At 39.6% G+C, this 16,206-nt stretch overlaps 1 protein-coding gene across 4 annotated transcripts in view; it reads left to right on the forward strand.

Annotated features, from left to right (window-relative positions):
• Positions 1-16,206, forward strand: part of pard3ab (par-3 family cell polarity regulator alpha, b) — a 197,267-nt gene that overhangs the window by 95,453 nt on the left and 85,608 nt on the right. For 2 of the 4 annotated variants that reach the window (XM_017718490.2, XM_017718491.2), the window contains 4 exons: positions 3,187-3,337; positions 9,995-10,181; positions 11,968-12,119; positions 13,383-13,427. In XM_017718490.2, coding sequence (XP_017573979.1) covers positions 3,187-3,337; positions 9,995-10,181; positions 11,968-12,119; positions 13,383-13,427 — 535 coding nt within the window. The remainder of the gene's footprint in view (positions 1-3,186; positions 3,338-9,994; positions 10,182-11,967; positions 12,120-13,382; positions 13,428-16,206) is intronic. The other 2 variants (XM_017718492.2, XM_017718494.2) reach the window with 1 other exon arrangement.

Genomic DNA, 16,206 nt, shown 5'->3' on the forward strand with positions numbered 1-16,206 from the left:
CAGTAATGAGAGAGAGATCAGACACTACAGAGATACAGAAAGATATGATTCTAGAGAGAGGCTTGAAGAGAGATCACACAGACACTACAGAGATGCAGAAAGTTATGATTCTAGGCAGAGATCAGACAGTAATGAGAATGAGATCAGATGTTACAGAGAAGCAGAAAGGTATGATTCTAGAGAGAGACTGAGCGAAAGGTCAGGCAGTAATGAGAGAGAGATCAGACACCACAGAGACATGGATCGACCACACAGCAGATACCACAGATTTGAAGACCCATCACATGAAACAGATACGTGGAGATATGATCAAAGTAAAAAGAAAGAGAGGAGATAAAGATTTGATAGTAATGAGCAAGAGAGCAGACGTTACAGAGAGAAGGAGCAGCAGAGAGAGAGAAATCAGACATGATGGAGAAGTAGAAATATTTGGTTCTATACGGAGACAAACTGGAGACAAAGAGATGAGATGCTATCAAGAAAAGGAAAGATTAGACAATACAGACCAGCAGAGAGATCTAATGCTAGAGCGAGACAGAGATGGAGACGTGAATTCATGCGGACCTCAGAGAAAAGGCGATAGACAGAGGGGAACGTTGGAAGAATGGATTTTATTGACTCTGGACTCTTTAAAATGGTTGCTTGTGTGGAATTATGGGAAAAAATGACATCTGTCAGACCACAGAAAGAGATCAAGAGAAATATAAGCTGCACTATAGAGAGAGAGGAGCACTCGGAAGAATGGATTTTATTCCCTGGACACTTGATGCGGTTGCTTGTGTGGAATTATGTAAAATGTGATTATAACACTTTTTTAAATTATGCCAAAGCACCATTAAATGTGTTTGCTCTCTCAACTATTGTAATATTGATACATTGAGAAAGCCAATATTTAATGTGCTGTTTTTTTATTTCATTGAGCAAATTAAAGATATTGATTTTAACATTTCTCTGTATTCTTTTGTGTTATTACAGAATATAACTCTACCACGCAACCATTTAGAGATGCCCAAGTTGTTTTGTGTTTTTTTTTTTTTTTCTTTTTCTTTTAAATGAAGGGTTAATGAATTGTAGGTCAGTTAGATTATCCATAGTATATGGTAATACCTGATAACATGGAGACACAACCATGTGCAGATTTTTAGATCAGATAATTTAGACGATTTTATTTGGATTACCCATAAACCCAATATCTGATATCTGATAAAGACAGTGAGCCAATGGTTTGTTCTGTCATGTTGCTCCCCTCTAGAGAATACCCGTTCTGGAATAGATGTGATTTAAGACCATCCAATCAGCTCACAGTGTTTTGCACATCACACTTATTCCCCTGAGGCATTCTGGGAATATCAGCAGCAAATCTAAGGGGACAAAACATGTTACCCTTACACACACAGGCATACTTGCACAAAGCCATCCTGTAATTCATAACTGTTGTGGTTGTCTCTTGAGGTTTGGAGTTTAGCTGTAGAACTCGCAGAAAAATAGTTGAAGAACAGGGAAAATAAAGGGAGGGGAAAACAAAAACGGCTGACCAGCTCGAGCTATACTGTAGGATACATGATGCATGCACATATGGAAGCAATCATTGGTTGGATTTTACATCAGTTGCACCAAGTTACTAACCACTGTGTTGTCCATGGAATGGTCTTTGACATTTATTGCATGCCAACCGTAGTCCACTTTTAACAGACTGCTTGACAAAAGAACTGTTTGTGATTGATGCTAATATATTGGAAATAAGAAAAATCTTTGTGAATTCACTTGTACTCTTATTTAAGTGAAAATAGTATAAAGACAATATATTTAATGTTTTACCTGTTGAACTTTATTATTAGTTTTATGTATTTTGTAAATTCATACTCATTCTGCTACATCAGGCCTGCAAAAGTTGGGAAAGGGACAATTTAAGACAAGCAATGTCATGCACTGTATTCAAAAGTATCTTATGCAGGTGATGCAGTCATGCTGTGGTATAAAAGGAGCATTCAGCAAAGGCCAAGTCCGTACCACTTGCACATGTATGAAGATTATAAATCTGTCAAGACAACATTAATGCTTAGAGGTACATATTTTGAAGAAGCATATACTGCCATCTAGACAATGTCCTTTTTTACCCCAACAACTCTGTTTCAGCAAGACGATGCCAGCCAAGCCACTTTCTGCATGTGTTGCAACAGCGTGACTTCATAGTGAGAGATGTACTAGCCTGCACTATACAGAACCGTCTCCCATTAAAAATGTGTGGCACATTATGAAGTGCTATATATATAACAACGGACTGTGTTATCAAGCAAGACTGAGGACAAAAGATCTTTTTTCCCAACTACAGCTGCTGTCCTCCGTTCTCACATGAAAAAGATTATTACTTGAAACATTAAATATCTTGTCTTTGTGCTGTTTTCAAGGAAAAGTCTCTACATTCTATTTTAATTTTAATTTTACCTTCTGTCCTCACTTTGTGTTATCACACAGTATTTTTTGACATTTCATATAAGCTTTGCACTGTGCCTATTAACACTCCTTAACCATGGTAAAATCACTTTAATGCCCTGCCTCTTGCAGCTTTAAAGCTTATTGCTTTTTTTTGGTCGTAATTCTGCATATTGCCCGAGCCAATCAGAGAGAAGTAAGCAGCATGGGCATACACACAGCAAACTTGTCTGACCAGTTTGTCCTTTTACCAACGTATGGAGCTGCACTCAAACCAGCATGGTCATCAAGTCCTTCACACAAACCACAGACGTAAACCACAACATGACAAAATCCCTGTGTACACTGATATATAATGCATTACAGTATCATGTTACCAACACAAACATATTCATCGAATCCTACATCCTGAAACCACACAGGAGAATATATGCGGTAATATCACCTGCTTTAAATACCAATTAAACACCAGTTGAACTGTTGTACCAGATTTTAATAGTGGGGCCGTAGAAGGTAAATGTTTTTGTTTTGTGATGCTCTTTTTGCTGATAGATTACTAAATAGGTTGTAGCCGTTAAGTGAAGTCTCTCTTCTGAGCATGTGTTCACTTACTAGGTGTCCACCAGTGTGTATTAATGCTAGTTCATAACGCTAGTTCAAAATTGTTACACAAATATTTCTATGTAACTTATTGTGCATTATGGATGTCCTACTACTTGCTGTGTTTTTGTTTGCTGTCTTTGTGTTTGTCAGGGTGAAACGCCGTGCAGTCCATGCGGGCCAGAACAGACTCTGAGTCCATCTCTGGACGATCACGAGCGGCGGATCTCTCATACACTATACAGCATTGAGGGACTGGACGATAACCTGAGACCCCGCAACAACATGACCAGCAGAGGGTTGGGTGAGTTCTGTGATACATGGTGTAAACTCTTGTGGCACATGGGAAAATATTGCTTACCTCCATAAGGCCTTTCCTCACAGTAGTGTCAGGTTTCAAAACTCTTGTCTTGAGCAGGCACTCTTAGGGCTACCCTGTTCTTAATTGCTGGTTGCTCAAAATAGATATAACTTTCAATCAGTATTAATTTACAGTTTTTCTCTTAGCCCAAGTGTAGTTGATCAGCCAAGATATACTTACTGCATGAAGCTAGCCTCTTTAGTTTTGAACATTTACGGCATTTGACAGATGCTCTTATCCAGAACAACTTACAGTTTGAGCATTTTACACAGGTAGGTGAAGATAGCGTTAGGAGTCTTGCCCAATGACACTCATTGGTATAGTGTAGAGTGCTTACCCAGGCAGGGATTGAACCCCAGTCTACAGCTTAGAAGGTGTTACCCACTACACCAGGGGTCTTTAATCAAAATTCAGTAAGGTCCAGTTAAAGAAAATTTCCTCAAGCAAAGGTCCAGAACATCATAATGTCTGACTTGTTTTATGATTCAGTGCCATGTACTGTAAACTGAAGTAGCCTAGTAGTTATATCAGCATCTTGTGGTCAATAACTGGATGTCGAATCAAATAAAGTACAATTCAGTCATATTTCAAAAACATATATTGTCATTTTTTTGTCTTTTTAGAGCACTCCATGTAAAGTAACTTCACTCTGGCTCACTTTCTTCTGCAACTTCTCCGTCACTCGCTCGAGTCTCAGTGCTCATCGTAATGTGATTGGCTGAGTAGCGTCATGTGTGGTATTTACAACACATGATTGCTCTGTGAGTTTCCTGGGCTGCTAAAATGGTACTAGAAAAGCTATGGTGTTAAAAATAGGAGCAGCCTGTCGACATTAAATAATTCTCCATAGGTCGAGATCCACAGAGGACAGCGTCTGGTTCTGGACTCAGACCGCAATCTGCCTATTAGTGACCTCTGCACTGCACTATATCAACCACTACTGGACTGTACTGGAGATGTAGCTAACAAGTAGGGCTGCAGTGACTGATTTGACTTTTTGAGCATGTTTGTATTCAGTTCTGTAGGTAGTATTCAGAGGTTTTTCACACATTCATTTGGGCATTTAAGCAGATGCGTAAGAAATCATGGGAGCAGTAAATTGTTGGAAGATAAGAAAATGCATAGTGCAAATGTGCAGTAAGAGGCTGGCTTTCCATGGATGAATTATTTTAAATGTGTAAGTATAGCTGTACTTACCAGAGCTTAGTAATACTTGGGTAAGTGCTGCTTTCCGTGATTGGAAACATGGCAAACTAGCCAAATAAAATAACTTGATAAAATAAAAACGGCTCATAAACTCAAAAACAAACAACAAAATTATATACACAGTCATATTTCTATGAGAAGGCATCAGTTGCAGATTCTGTCATAGCAACACTAAGCATGTGAGCAGATGAGCCTGTTAATACACTGTTGCTGCCTACTGGATATGTTTTGAGCTGCAGTAACAAACATACTAAAGATTTTGGGCATTTATGAAATGTAGGTCATTGTTCTTAATAGTTATTTTGAGAATGCGTTACAGACTACTCGTTCTGAAATACCAGTTAGTGTTTGAAGTCTGTAAAATGCTGTTTGGGCCAGCTTTACCCACAAGTAATGGAAGCATATACTAATCAACAAGGAGCTACAAGGGGGATCCCTAAACCTTCTCAGATTGTTGATTGTTTAAAAAAATCTCCCCATGCTGATGAAAATGTTATAGAATATAAGGTTGTAAAAAAATGTAAAAAAAAAAAATAATAATAATACAAGTTATAATAATACAAGCTAATTAATACAAGCTAATTAATACAAGTACAGTCATATGCAAAGGTTTGAACGCCCCTGGTAAAATGACATGTTTTGGTAACACATTTATGCAATGGCTTTTATTTTGCAAATTTTAGTGCACAGTTTCTATGTATTTGCAGAGTTTAACATATTGGAAACAAACCTAAAATGTGCCAAAACAGTGTTGAACTGAGCCAGTAGAGAAATTTGGGTTAAACTGCAGACGTGGTCTGAATAGAGGATTTTTATTTTCACTTAAAGTCAACAAAACATAATTTGTCGTAACTTGCACATGACCGTAGGAGTAGCTGAATGTGATGAAGTAAATAAAATTAAGCATAATAACATCACAATTTTAACCATTCTTCCTAGACCTGTATGCTTTGTGCTGTAGAAAGTGGGCATCTGGTTAATTATGCAGTTGTAATAGTAGCTTAACTAGGTAGTTAAATGCAAGGTAATCATGTCTAATGTTCTGCAAATGTTCCTCTTGGTTATGGTAATGGGTGACTGATTAATTTCCTAAATAAATAAGGGTAAGTACGCTTCTGCGCCAATATGGTTACTAGCTGGCCCCCAACCCTGTAATGGTATTCTTTTGCCTAAACATGGATGTGGTTTTGACTACAAAAATGAAACACATTATCGCAAGAAGTAGTGTTATACTTCATAGTCCGGTCTTGGTCTTGAGTCTTGTCTTGTAAAGTGTACATTGTACAGTCTTGATCTCAGAGTAAGGTGGACCAGGCAAGTGCAGTGCTTCCATCTGAGGTAACTGGAAACTTACTCTCTGCATATTTAAATCAAGTCAGGGTTGAGGTCAGCTAGTAATATTTCAACGAAAACTCAACCTTCTGCTTTAGCAGTGGAAAGTTGATGTTTCATTGAAATATTCCTTTTAAGGCCACCCTGCCCTGAACTTTCCACAGCTGGTATCATTTAGAGCAGCTTTAGCTTAAACCTGACACTAATGTAAAGAAGGGCCACTCGATTTCTCTCCAGATTACACTTATAAGAGTTTTGTTTTTTGTTTTGTTTCTCTGAGTAGCTTGTGAACTTGTGAGTGTGTTCCTTGGGTCCGGTTTGGAGAACATTCCCACTCTGAGTGCTCTCAGCAAAACAGCAGCATGTCTGGATTTCCCAGGAGTAGATCAAATTCTAGCCGCCGCAGGATATCGGCGCCAATTCCCGTCTCTCATATAGACAGCTTTAAGGACAACACACACACACTGGCTTCTGTCAAGCACGCCCCCAGCAGACACACGCAGACGCCTTGTTTAGCCGTGCGGGAGTTTTAGTGCAGGCCAGACTGCAGTAATAACCCAAATACAGCATTAATGGCCTGCTTTAAAACTCTGATTCTCTAAACTGTTATACCAATCTGAGGGCAGACTGAAAGCTTTTACTCTGAGCATCTGTGCTAAAGCTAATGTGATTGATGGTAATATTTCTCTCTCAGTATGGGTGATATTGATGTTCAATTGTTTATTCCGGTTCTTTCCAGTCCCTTGACCACTGTCTAGCACAGTTTAATGTTTTTGTCTTGTAATGTATCTGAGGTATCAGGCCATGAATTACCTGAATTAGTCTGTTCTGGGGTGAATCAGGGTGTCTGTCTGTTCCAAGTCCACTGTAGATTGTGTGATAACAGTGGTCTCAGGCCTGTTTCGCAGACACCGCCTCAGTGTGAGCGATGTGCGGTGTCTTGCTTTTCACTTCGAGGCACGTTGAGCGGTTTGAGCATTCATGGTGATGCGTTCCTGAAGCAGTGAGCATATCGAGTATAGTGTCAAGCCAGGGCTTAATTTGTTTTATACTGCTCGTTTTAGAGGAAAGCTCATCCACGTATTAAAGCAGCACTAATTTTTTTTGTTAAAACTGAAGGAAGTATCATTACTGAGTATGGGAACACATTCAAATATGATGCATGTGCGCCACTGTGAGTCAACCTGTAGAGCCTGAAATATCATCAAGGCTGAGGTACCGGGACAGATTTTGCAAGAGTTTTTCAGGCCATATTATACATCTTTACATATTAACATCACGCATAGACTCAAAAATAAGGTCTGACTCAATGTTTAGGTCTCGAAAGCAAGGTCAACATTATATTGATGAAGATAGGAGGACAATAATAGATAATTCACTGACATCCTCCGAGTACTCAAAAAAACAGAGTTCCACTCTTTCCACACACATGATAATCAGATTCATTTGCTTAGGAAGGGGTCCTGAACCAGCGATCCAAAATCTGCACCGTCACATTGGGTGCAGGTACAGATTTCCGCCAGAGAGGTCTCCAAATCCCCCAGCTTTAGAGTGTTGCTTTAAAGTGAAATTTATACTTAATTTTTAAAAAATAATTTTCTCTTTTTTGTCTCTCTCTCTCTCTCTCTCTCTCTCTCTCTCTCTCTCTCTCTCTCTCTCTCCTGTCTCTTCTTTTCATTTTCTCACTTCTCTTTTTCTCTCCCTACCTCCTCCTTCCATTCTCACTCTCATTTGACAGCTGGTTTCATTCTGAATGTGGGGTTTTATTTGGTTAGTGGTGGCTGGTTTCATGTTGGATTCAAACACAGTCTTCGTTTTAGAGTTCATGCACTGTAATCTTCAGGCTCTACAAACCACTGTCTCAGAGTCAGTCTTTTGGACAGTCTGACAGAAAGACACCTAAAGGGCTACAGAGAAGGTGGAGAGGCATATGGTGGTTCAAGGACCCCTCCTGAGCTGTGATGCCTTGTGGGTAAAGCATGAAGTGACAGGCTTGTCAGGGCAGTGTGTGTGTCTGGGGTGTGTGCATCACTGTGTCCACTGTGTTCTGTCTGTTCTGTCCTCAATGAAAACACACATGCTGGTTTGGATAATTGTTTACAGAATAAACCAAAAACATCCAGTCAGTCTTCTCATAAGATCTCTCGCTTCCTCCCTCTCTCTCTCTCTCTCTCTCTCTCTCTCTCGCGCTCTCTCTCTCGCGCTCTCTCTCTCGCGCTCTCTCTCTCGCTCTCGCGCTCTCTCGCTCTCTCTCTCGCTCACTCTCTCGCTCGCTCTCTCTATCTCTCACTCTCTATCTCTCTCTCACGCTCTCTCGCTTCCTCTCTCACTTCCTCTCTCTCGCTCGCTCTCTCTCTCGCGCTCTCTCTCTCTATCGCTCTCTCACGCTCTCTCTTTTTTTAATTTCTCTCTCCACCTCTCTCCCCCTCTGTCTTTATCACTGCCTTTTCTCATTTATTCTTTTTCTACCTTTTTCATTCTCTTTTCTCTTTCTCTGTCTTTCTTTTTCTTCTCTTTCTCTGTTTCTCTTTTTTGTCTCTCTCTTTGTTTCTCTCTTTCTGTCATTGTTAACCCTCTCTTGCTCTTTCTACATCTCCCTCTTCTCTCTCCATCTTTCTCTTTTAATTTTCTCTTTATTTCTTTTTCTCTCTGCTGCTTTCATTCTCTCTCTCTCTCTCTCTCTCTCTCTCTCTCTCTCTCTCTCTCTCTCTCTCTCTCTCTCTCTCTCTCGCTCTCTCTTGCTCACACACACACACACACACACACACACACACTAGCATCATTGTGAGTGCAGCAGTGTAGAAAATGGATATACAAAAGTAGCCGCGCAGGCCGCCGCCGGCATGCATGTTAATGTGCTCAGAGGCCGAGGGAGAGAGTGAGGGAAGAAGGATGTATTTCCAGTCAAATTAAGATTGAAGTCTGTGTGTAGGTCTCGGTAATACTGATACAACTCCGTACTGTGACGTTAATACACAAATTTCTCATGGTGAACTGAATAAAGTTGTGAAGAGGATGTGTTTGTTTGCACTGTTTTGTTCTGTTTTCTTCACTTAAAATGACTCCACAGGAAGTCTGACTCAGTACCGTAAACACTAACCAGACCGCACATTAGAAAGGAAATGCACTTTTTATTTCATTTTTGAGGATTTTGCAAAGTTTTTACAGCACAATCATGGACATAATGCATCTATGAAATATCGTCTAAGTCTGTGTGATTTTAAATGAATTCTTTGATTTATGTCTTTGAGTTGAAGGATTTAGGTTTATCATGAGTTTCATTTGTAAATGAAGAAAACTTCAAAAATGTCTGTCACTACCAAAACAGTTTTAGTCTGTGGGCGGAGCCTTATTTTAGCCACACCCCTACATTTTACAGCAGGAAATGAGACTGCATCCCTGTTCCATCCCATAGTTTTAAAGTAAAACTTATCCCAGAGTCTAAAAATCAGTGTGTAACTTTAAGAATCTCAAGCTTTTTGTGTTTTTAATAAAGGTAATATAATTTTATTTGCACATAACTGTCAAAGCTGTGTTGGCTAGTCATGTACTGGCTTGCGTGTTTGAGTTCTGCTCAAAATTAGCTAAAATTGTCACTACTGAACCAGTAGTAATAGTTACAATTGTTTTGGTAGTGACAAAATGGAGTGTTAAATAATTTATTTTTAAAGCAAAAAGTCCAAAATATGCTCTTTCTAACTTTGAACCAATTTAGTCGAATATCTATAAAGACACCTTACAAGCGGTTTGGATACTTCGAGCTCAACATTGCTAAATATTACAGAGAGTAGAACTGCTGTGTTCAGTCACGGATGACTGAGGTGCATTTGTGATTCACACTCCATCCAGTAATAGGACGTTACCCTCTTAGCCAGCTGTGCCACTGGGGCGGACTCTCGTCTGTTTCAGTCTGTTTCATTCAGACTATTTGCCTTCCTCCATATGTAATTGTATTCAAGTCTGTTTTGATAATGCACTGTGTCTAACAGTCTCTCTCTCTCTCTCTCTCTCTCTCTCTCTCTCTCTCTCTCTCTCTCTCTCTCTCTCTCTCTCTCTCATTAGGTCACTATCAGCTCTCTCCTACAGTCAACATGCCTCAGGATGATACGGTCATAATTGAAGATGATAGGCCACCTGTTCTTCCTGCTCACCTCTCTGACCAATCCTCGTCCAGTTCCCATGATGACATGGCTTTCATTGCAGAAACGCAGCCATCCTGGATTCAGGAGGTGCCCATTCAGAATGACAGGTAGAAAAACATATTTTCTTTGTTTGTTTTAAATGTAGCTGTGGTGTTTTTGACACTATAGAAATGTTGTTAAAACATGACTCACACTCCTCAGTCCATACAGTTCATATATGAAATCTAAGCTGCAAAAATAACACATTTTAAATTTGTCATGTTTACATATGATTCATATTACTTATGATGTAGAGTGTTGTTACTGCAGACCGTCTGTAGTTTATTATTTTTTCCCCCAGCAATTCCAGTACTTAACTTACCAGTTTTTGACCAAGGCATGGTACAGACTGGTAAAGTGCACCCAATTGAAAAAATTCATGTTGCCTCACGTGGCACGTCATCCAGAGGAAAACAATCACAACTATGAACAAATACCAGTCGCTCCTGGAGCTTTCAGTCTCATCTTTGCCAGCACCACAGGAGGGATCATGAAGCTTCATTGACTGACAGACGGGCTCAACGCCCTGAATTTGTTTGAGCTCACTGTAAAATGTGCATGTTATTCATCCTCTGCCACTTCTTTGACTCGTGTCCTCGGATTCTTTAAACCGTTTCTTACGGCTGTGCTCGGCCGCTTTGTTCGAAATCTCTTTGATTGCGCAGCCATTGCAATAAGTACCTTACAATTTTTTTGTACAAAAATATCATCTTAAATGTTTATGCAAATTATGACATGTTGAGTTGGATTAATTAAAAAGTTGCATTAATTCTGATCTGGCTGTTCAGACAGAGTCGCATTGCCACATCTGCCACATCACGAATCTGAAAAAAAGATGTGGGCCACTTTTACCTGATGTGTGAACAAAGCCTTACATGCAGTACAGTCCAAAAGTCTGAGACCACATTGAAAATCTGTTCTTTTTTTGTTGTTGTTTTGTTTTTATTTTGTTTTCATTTAAACCTGGAAATGAACACCAGCAGGTTTTTCTTGGAAATTTTTAAACAAAGAAAATTATGATAATTTATTAATTAAAATGGGAAAAAAATTCAAGTTTCTGCACTAATGTCTAATGTTTAGGCCTTTAAAGCAGGATGGGTACAAACCAGATACCAATAAATTCTGAAATTAAACAAAGATTAAGTCCAAGATTTTGACTTTTCACTCCAGTTGTTATGCAGATCAAAGAATCTGCAATGAAAACTTTGTGTTGAATTAGAGAGGCATTTTTAACCAGTGCTCTCAGACCTTTGGACCCCACTGTATATCAGACTTAAAGGCACAGAAACAGAAATTGCCTGTTTAATTCTAATGGATAAAGAGAGGTTGGAAAATTGTCACGTAAATGCTAATGAAAAGATCTCATTCTGTAAAGTCTGAGTTTCTGCGTGGTAATGAGAGGATTACATTCACACAGTAACTGAGCCTCTGGATTTAAGAAAGCTGTTCATTTCAGAATTTTCTCTCATTCACTCCTCTTTTTGGACCACTTTGTCTCCTGTTTTTACCGTTGCACCTCTCTGTTCTTGTGTTTGCTTTCCTCATTTCCCCATTTATCTTTACATTTTTCTGGATTCTCTCTCTCTCTCTCTCTCTCTCTCTCTCTGTCACTCTTTCTCTGTTTTTCTATCCCTTTCTCTTTTCCTTTACCTCTCCATCTGTTTCTCTTAATTCCCTTTATACCTCTGTCTCTCCCTCTCTCCCCATCCCTCTGTTTTCCCTTCTTTCCATATGTACCTCTGTTTATTTTGTTCTCTTATTCCCTCCATACCTCTTCTTTCCCCTCTCTCTCTCTCTCTCTCTCTCTCTCTCTGTCTCTGTCTCTGTCTCTCTCTCTGTCTCTCTCTCTCTCAGTTCTCTGTGTGTAGGTGGGGAGGATGATGCTGGGCTGTTTCACAGGGAAGGCTTTGGAAGGCAGAGCATGTCTGAGAAGCGCACTAAGCAGTACGGCGACGTCAGCCAGCTGGACATCATCAAGACCCGCAAGTCCAAGAGCATGGACCTCGGTACTCTAAATCTTTATCCATAGCCCAGTGGTTGTACTTTAGTACTCTAAAGATAAAGAACAACAAGTGGTCCTAAAACATAAAATGCTATACAGCATTAGCACTGCTCTGTTATGTGCACCAGTGCATTCAGATCACTCAGTCACATGCCTGAAGACCTCAACCTGCTGTATGGGCTTGATTTAGATGCAGGCTGTTACACTGAGAACATGCTGCATGAAAATCTGAAATTTTCATAAAAGATTTTTTAGTGTCGAAAATGTGCACAACAGACAAAACGCAGTCTCTGTTTTTTATTGCTGTGTTGGTGGCATGAAAGAAAGAACAATCGGGCAGAATGTCAACTGACAGACATCCAAAACTGGCAAACCATCGCACTGACAGACAAGTGAAGGAACTGAAACTTTGGCATGTGGCGCACACAACCTCGTTTGAGTAGATTTTGGAGATGCTAGCAGTACATGAGACGAAGCGGCAGACAGTCATTTGTTTTTGACGTTTGTCAAAGTTTCAGCTACTGGGATACAACTGATCAGTCATCTTCATTGCTATGTCTGCGCTACAGGCAGTGATCTGATTAAGATCATGTTAGTTGTTAAGTTAAGGCTTCTGCTTAAGTGTACACTGTTTAGTAGTGTTGTAGTCAACACCTCTAGATGCCACCTAATTCAAGACCAAGAGTTCAGTGTACATTTATCATTCCTTATACTAGTTACATGATAATAAATAGCATTTTACTATATTATGTATTTTGTAAGACATAACATTAAATATTAGTCCAAGTAGGTTTTATAACTTTTGGAAGTGAATGAAGGTGAGGTTATTCTCTTCTTCTCTACAACTTATTCAAAATCACAACCTAAAGAGTCCAAATGAAGTTGAGATCGAGACTGTTTATGGCCTTGACTCTATACTTAAGTTCTACAACACTGCTGTTTTGTGCATGTATTTTGTTCATTTCCAGTCATCTCACACTTTCCCTGTGCACTATATCACTAATTCACTCTAATCACAGTCACCCTTCTGTATGCTGGTGCAGCTGTTTAATCCTGTTCTGTCTGACTATATGAACTCATTGTTTGGCTGAAAGTCATCAGGTGCTACACTGTGTGTGAATGTGAATGATTGCATCCCTTTAAGTACACTGCATACTGCATGTTGCTGGTGAATGTGGTGGATTGTTCTGGCTGATTTGGGTGTTGGTGGGTTTTGTGGAGGGCTGCATGTTGAATGCCTGCGACTAACTGTACACTTCTCATACAGTGGCTGATGAGATTAACCTCACCACTCACACCGAGAACCATTCAGGTAAGAACAAGCATCTGGATCACCTACTTCACCAAACTAACACACACTCACATATACACTGCTTCAAACTTAAGACACTTAGAATCTCTTTTTCTTTGAATTTTACTTACAGTGATTATGATTATGATTAATCACATTAATTTGTTTTTTTTTATTTAAAAATCAGTGCATTTTGTTATAGCTATGAGTAGACAAGATAAGCTTCATCAGAATGTGTTCATTACATGAGCCTGAAAATAAATTCACATGAACATGAAAATAAAGTGAAGGTGCTTTTCAGTTTTCATCACCAATGTCCAGTGAGAGCAGCAGTTGTCTCGTTCTCAGTTTTCGTTTTGTTTCGAGGGGAACTGGTGCTTTCTACTTTGTTGTTCATTGTTTTATACATGGTTGTCCCATGAGCACTGTCCAGCGCATCCCCAAGGTCATCCTCTGATACTAATCTTACTGATGTTAATGATATTGACAACAATTCTGCTGTGTTTTAAAAACTTGCTTGCAACCAAATATTTTATATATTGTTGAAAATATCAATTCCAATATTTTGAGCAGTGATTCCTGTGTTTAGAATAGTGATGTATTTTCCATTAAGATCCACCTGATCTTGAGAAGCGTCTGAATTTTAGACCAAGTTGTATTCAAGCTGAACAGGGATCTTAGAGCATTACAGGCTAAACTCTCCAGGAAGGTAGAACCCGGAAGGAAGGTTTTGAGTGAAACCTTCACGATTGATCAGTCTCCGGGAGCAGAGCTAGTTTTGAACTCTGGCGCTGAGTAGAGCTCTGTGTGTCAGTAGCAGGACCTGACCTGTATGACTGTTGGCAATTGTAACGTATCATTATTCACACTACAGCCTTTTTTACCGTTATAGTTAATGAGCCTTGCAGACTCCCTACTACAAAACACCCGATCCATCTCACCTGCTATTTAACAAACCCTTTACAGTTGTATGCAAAATACGGGGGTCTGGACTCCCACCGCAGTAATGCAATAATCTTAGATATTACCTATTGTGGCAGCCATAAATGTACTGCACAAGTGCATTCTTTCATCAAGGTGCAGGCAAGAACCTTCAGAATATAACAGTGGTTTTAAGGTAGTGATGGTGTGCTTGAAACATTTTTTTTTTCTCCCATAACATAATGTATTAAAACATCATGGCGGGGTGTAAGGGGTCATCATGGTGAATAAACCATTTGGATGGAACTTCACTAAACAGCGAACAAGACTTTACTAACCCCTAATATATAGAGTTTTTTTTTCTTTAAATCGTTTATTCTAGTACTATTCAATTAGGTCTAATACAATTTTTAAAACTTATCTCAAAATTATATTACCGATTACCAGAATTCTTTGTGTAATCTGCCACACAATTTTCACATCAGTCAGGCTTTCAAATAAGTAGATTTTCAGGATTAAAGTTGGATGTCTTTGCCCAACTTTGCCTGAATCTGCACCATGTTTAGTTGTGTTGTAATTTTACCCACATATGGTCGAATAGTAGTCCCGCTCAGCGAGTTATTGACTAAGAGATTTTCCTTCCATTACGCAAGTATCCTCTGGTGATCCATACCAAGGATTAATCAACTTCCCACAGTGGTTTGCAGACGTGCAGTTGTGAAGCACATGCTGCCTTTAAGGATGGTGATACATTACTTTTCCAGTAGCGCCTCCTGCCAGAGATTCTGTCTTATTCAATCTCAGCCTCGTTCATCCGGAACAGCAGCTTTAACAGATTTCCCCCTGTTTTCTTTGACACATGGATCTTGCTTTCTCTGGCATCTCTCTCATTTTTGACACGTTCGCTCGCTTCGGCTAAGCTGCAGTGGGTCGTGGACCGTTAGCACAGATGACTGAGAAAGACTCCTCACTGGACCTATCACTCACCAATGACAGTCCTTTTCCTCTGGCCTGACCGGTTAATGACCGTTTGCACTTTAGTGCTGTTGGCTTATGGCCTTCCAGGTGGCAGCGCGTTGAATAGGAAGCGCTTCAGGTTGTTGTGATTGGCTGAGGTGCAGTTGGCTCAGGTTGGGAAGTTGTCAGTAGTTTGACTTATTCTGTTAAAGCAATATCAATTGGCTCTCAGATGTCACCCACAGCTGTGCGAGAGGTTAATGACATCATTTTGCATTTGGTAAGTAGAGTTATACAGTTGATGGAGGATTTCCTTGAAATTGAATGTTGGAGCAGTGACGACAAGAGCGCTTGGGGTGACCGAAAGAGGAACTAGCTGTTGTTCAAGGAACCAATAAAAGAGTTCTGGTTAAAGAAAAGAGGAATAATCTATTTCTTGACTGACTTGTGATTAGACCCATACCGAACAGGATGTCGGCTGTTACAATGAGAGAACAGCCCTCCTTTCTGCACAGAGCTTTAGTATTAGAAATGTTGGCGATGTAGGATTTTCATGCTGAAGAAAAGCAGTAGTAGAATATGCTCATTGCAAAATCTGTAAGGCCAGTGTTTCATCCAGCAAGGATCCATTATGTTTGATAAGCGTTTAAAGATAAATCAGGACAAAGAGCACAGTGACTTTGTAGCTCTGAAGTCATTCAAATATGAGATTATCTAACTTAGTCCATTTTCCACTTATTAAAAAATGTCAGGGTTACATTTTATTTATATTTTAGATCATTTTTCAGCAGTGCTGGTTTTTAAATCATATAGAATCCCAAGCACCACAGAAGTGCTCGTCCTCAAAGTGACATAAAGAAAGCAAATAAGTGTTGTATAATGAAAGTTGTGGCAGCCATGTTGTAAAGGGCATTTTTCATTA

The sequence above is a fragment of the Pygocentrus nattereri genome, chromosome 19, assembly GCF_015220715.1.
Source record: "Pygocentrus nattereri isolate fPygNat1 chromosome 19, fPygNat1.pri, whole genome shotgun sequence".
NCBI classification, from domain to species: Eukaryota; Metazoa; Chordata; class Actinopteri; order Characiformes; family Serrasalmidae; genus Pygocentrus; species Pygocentrus nattereri.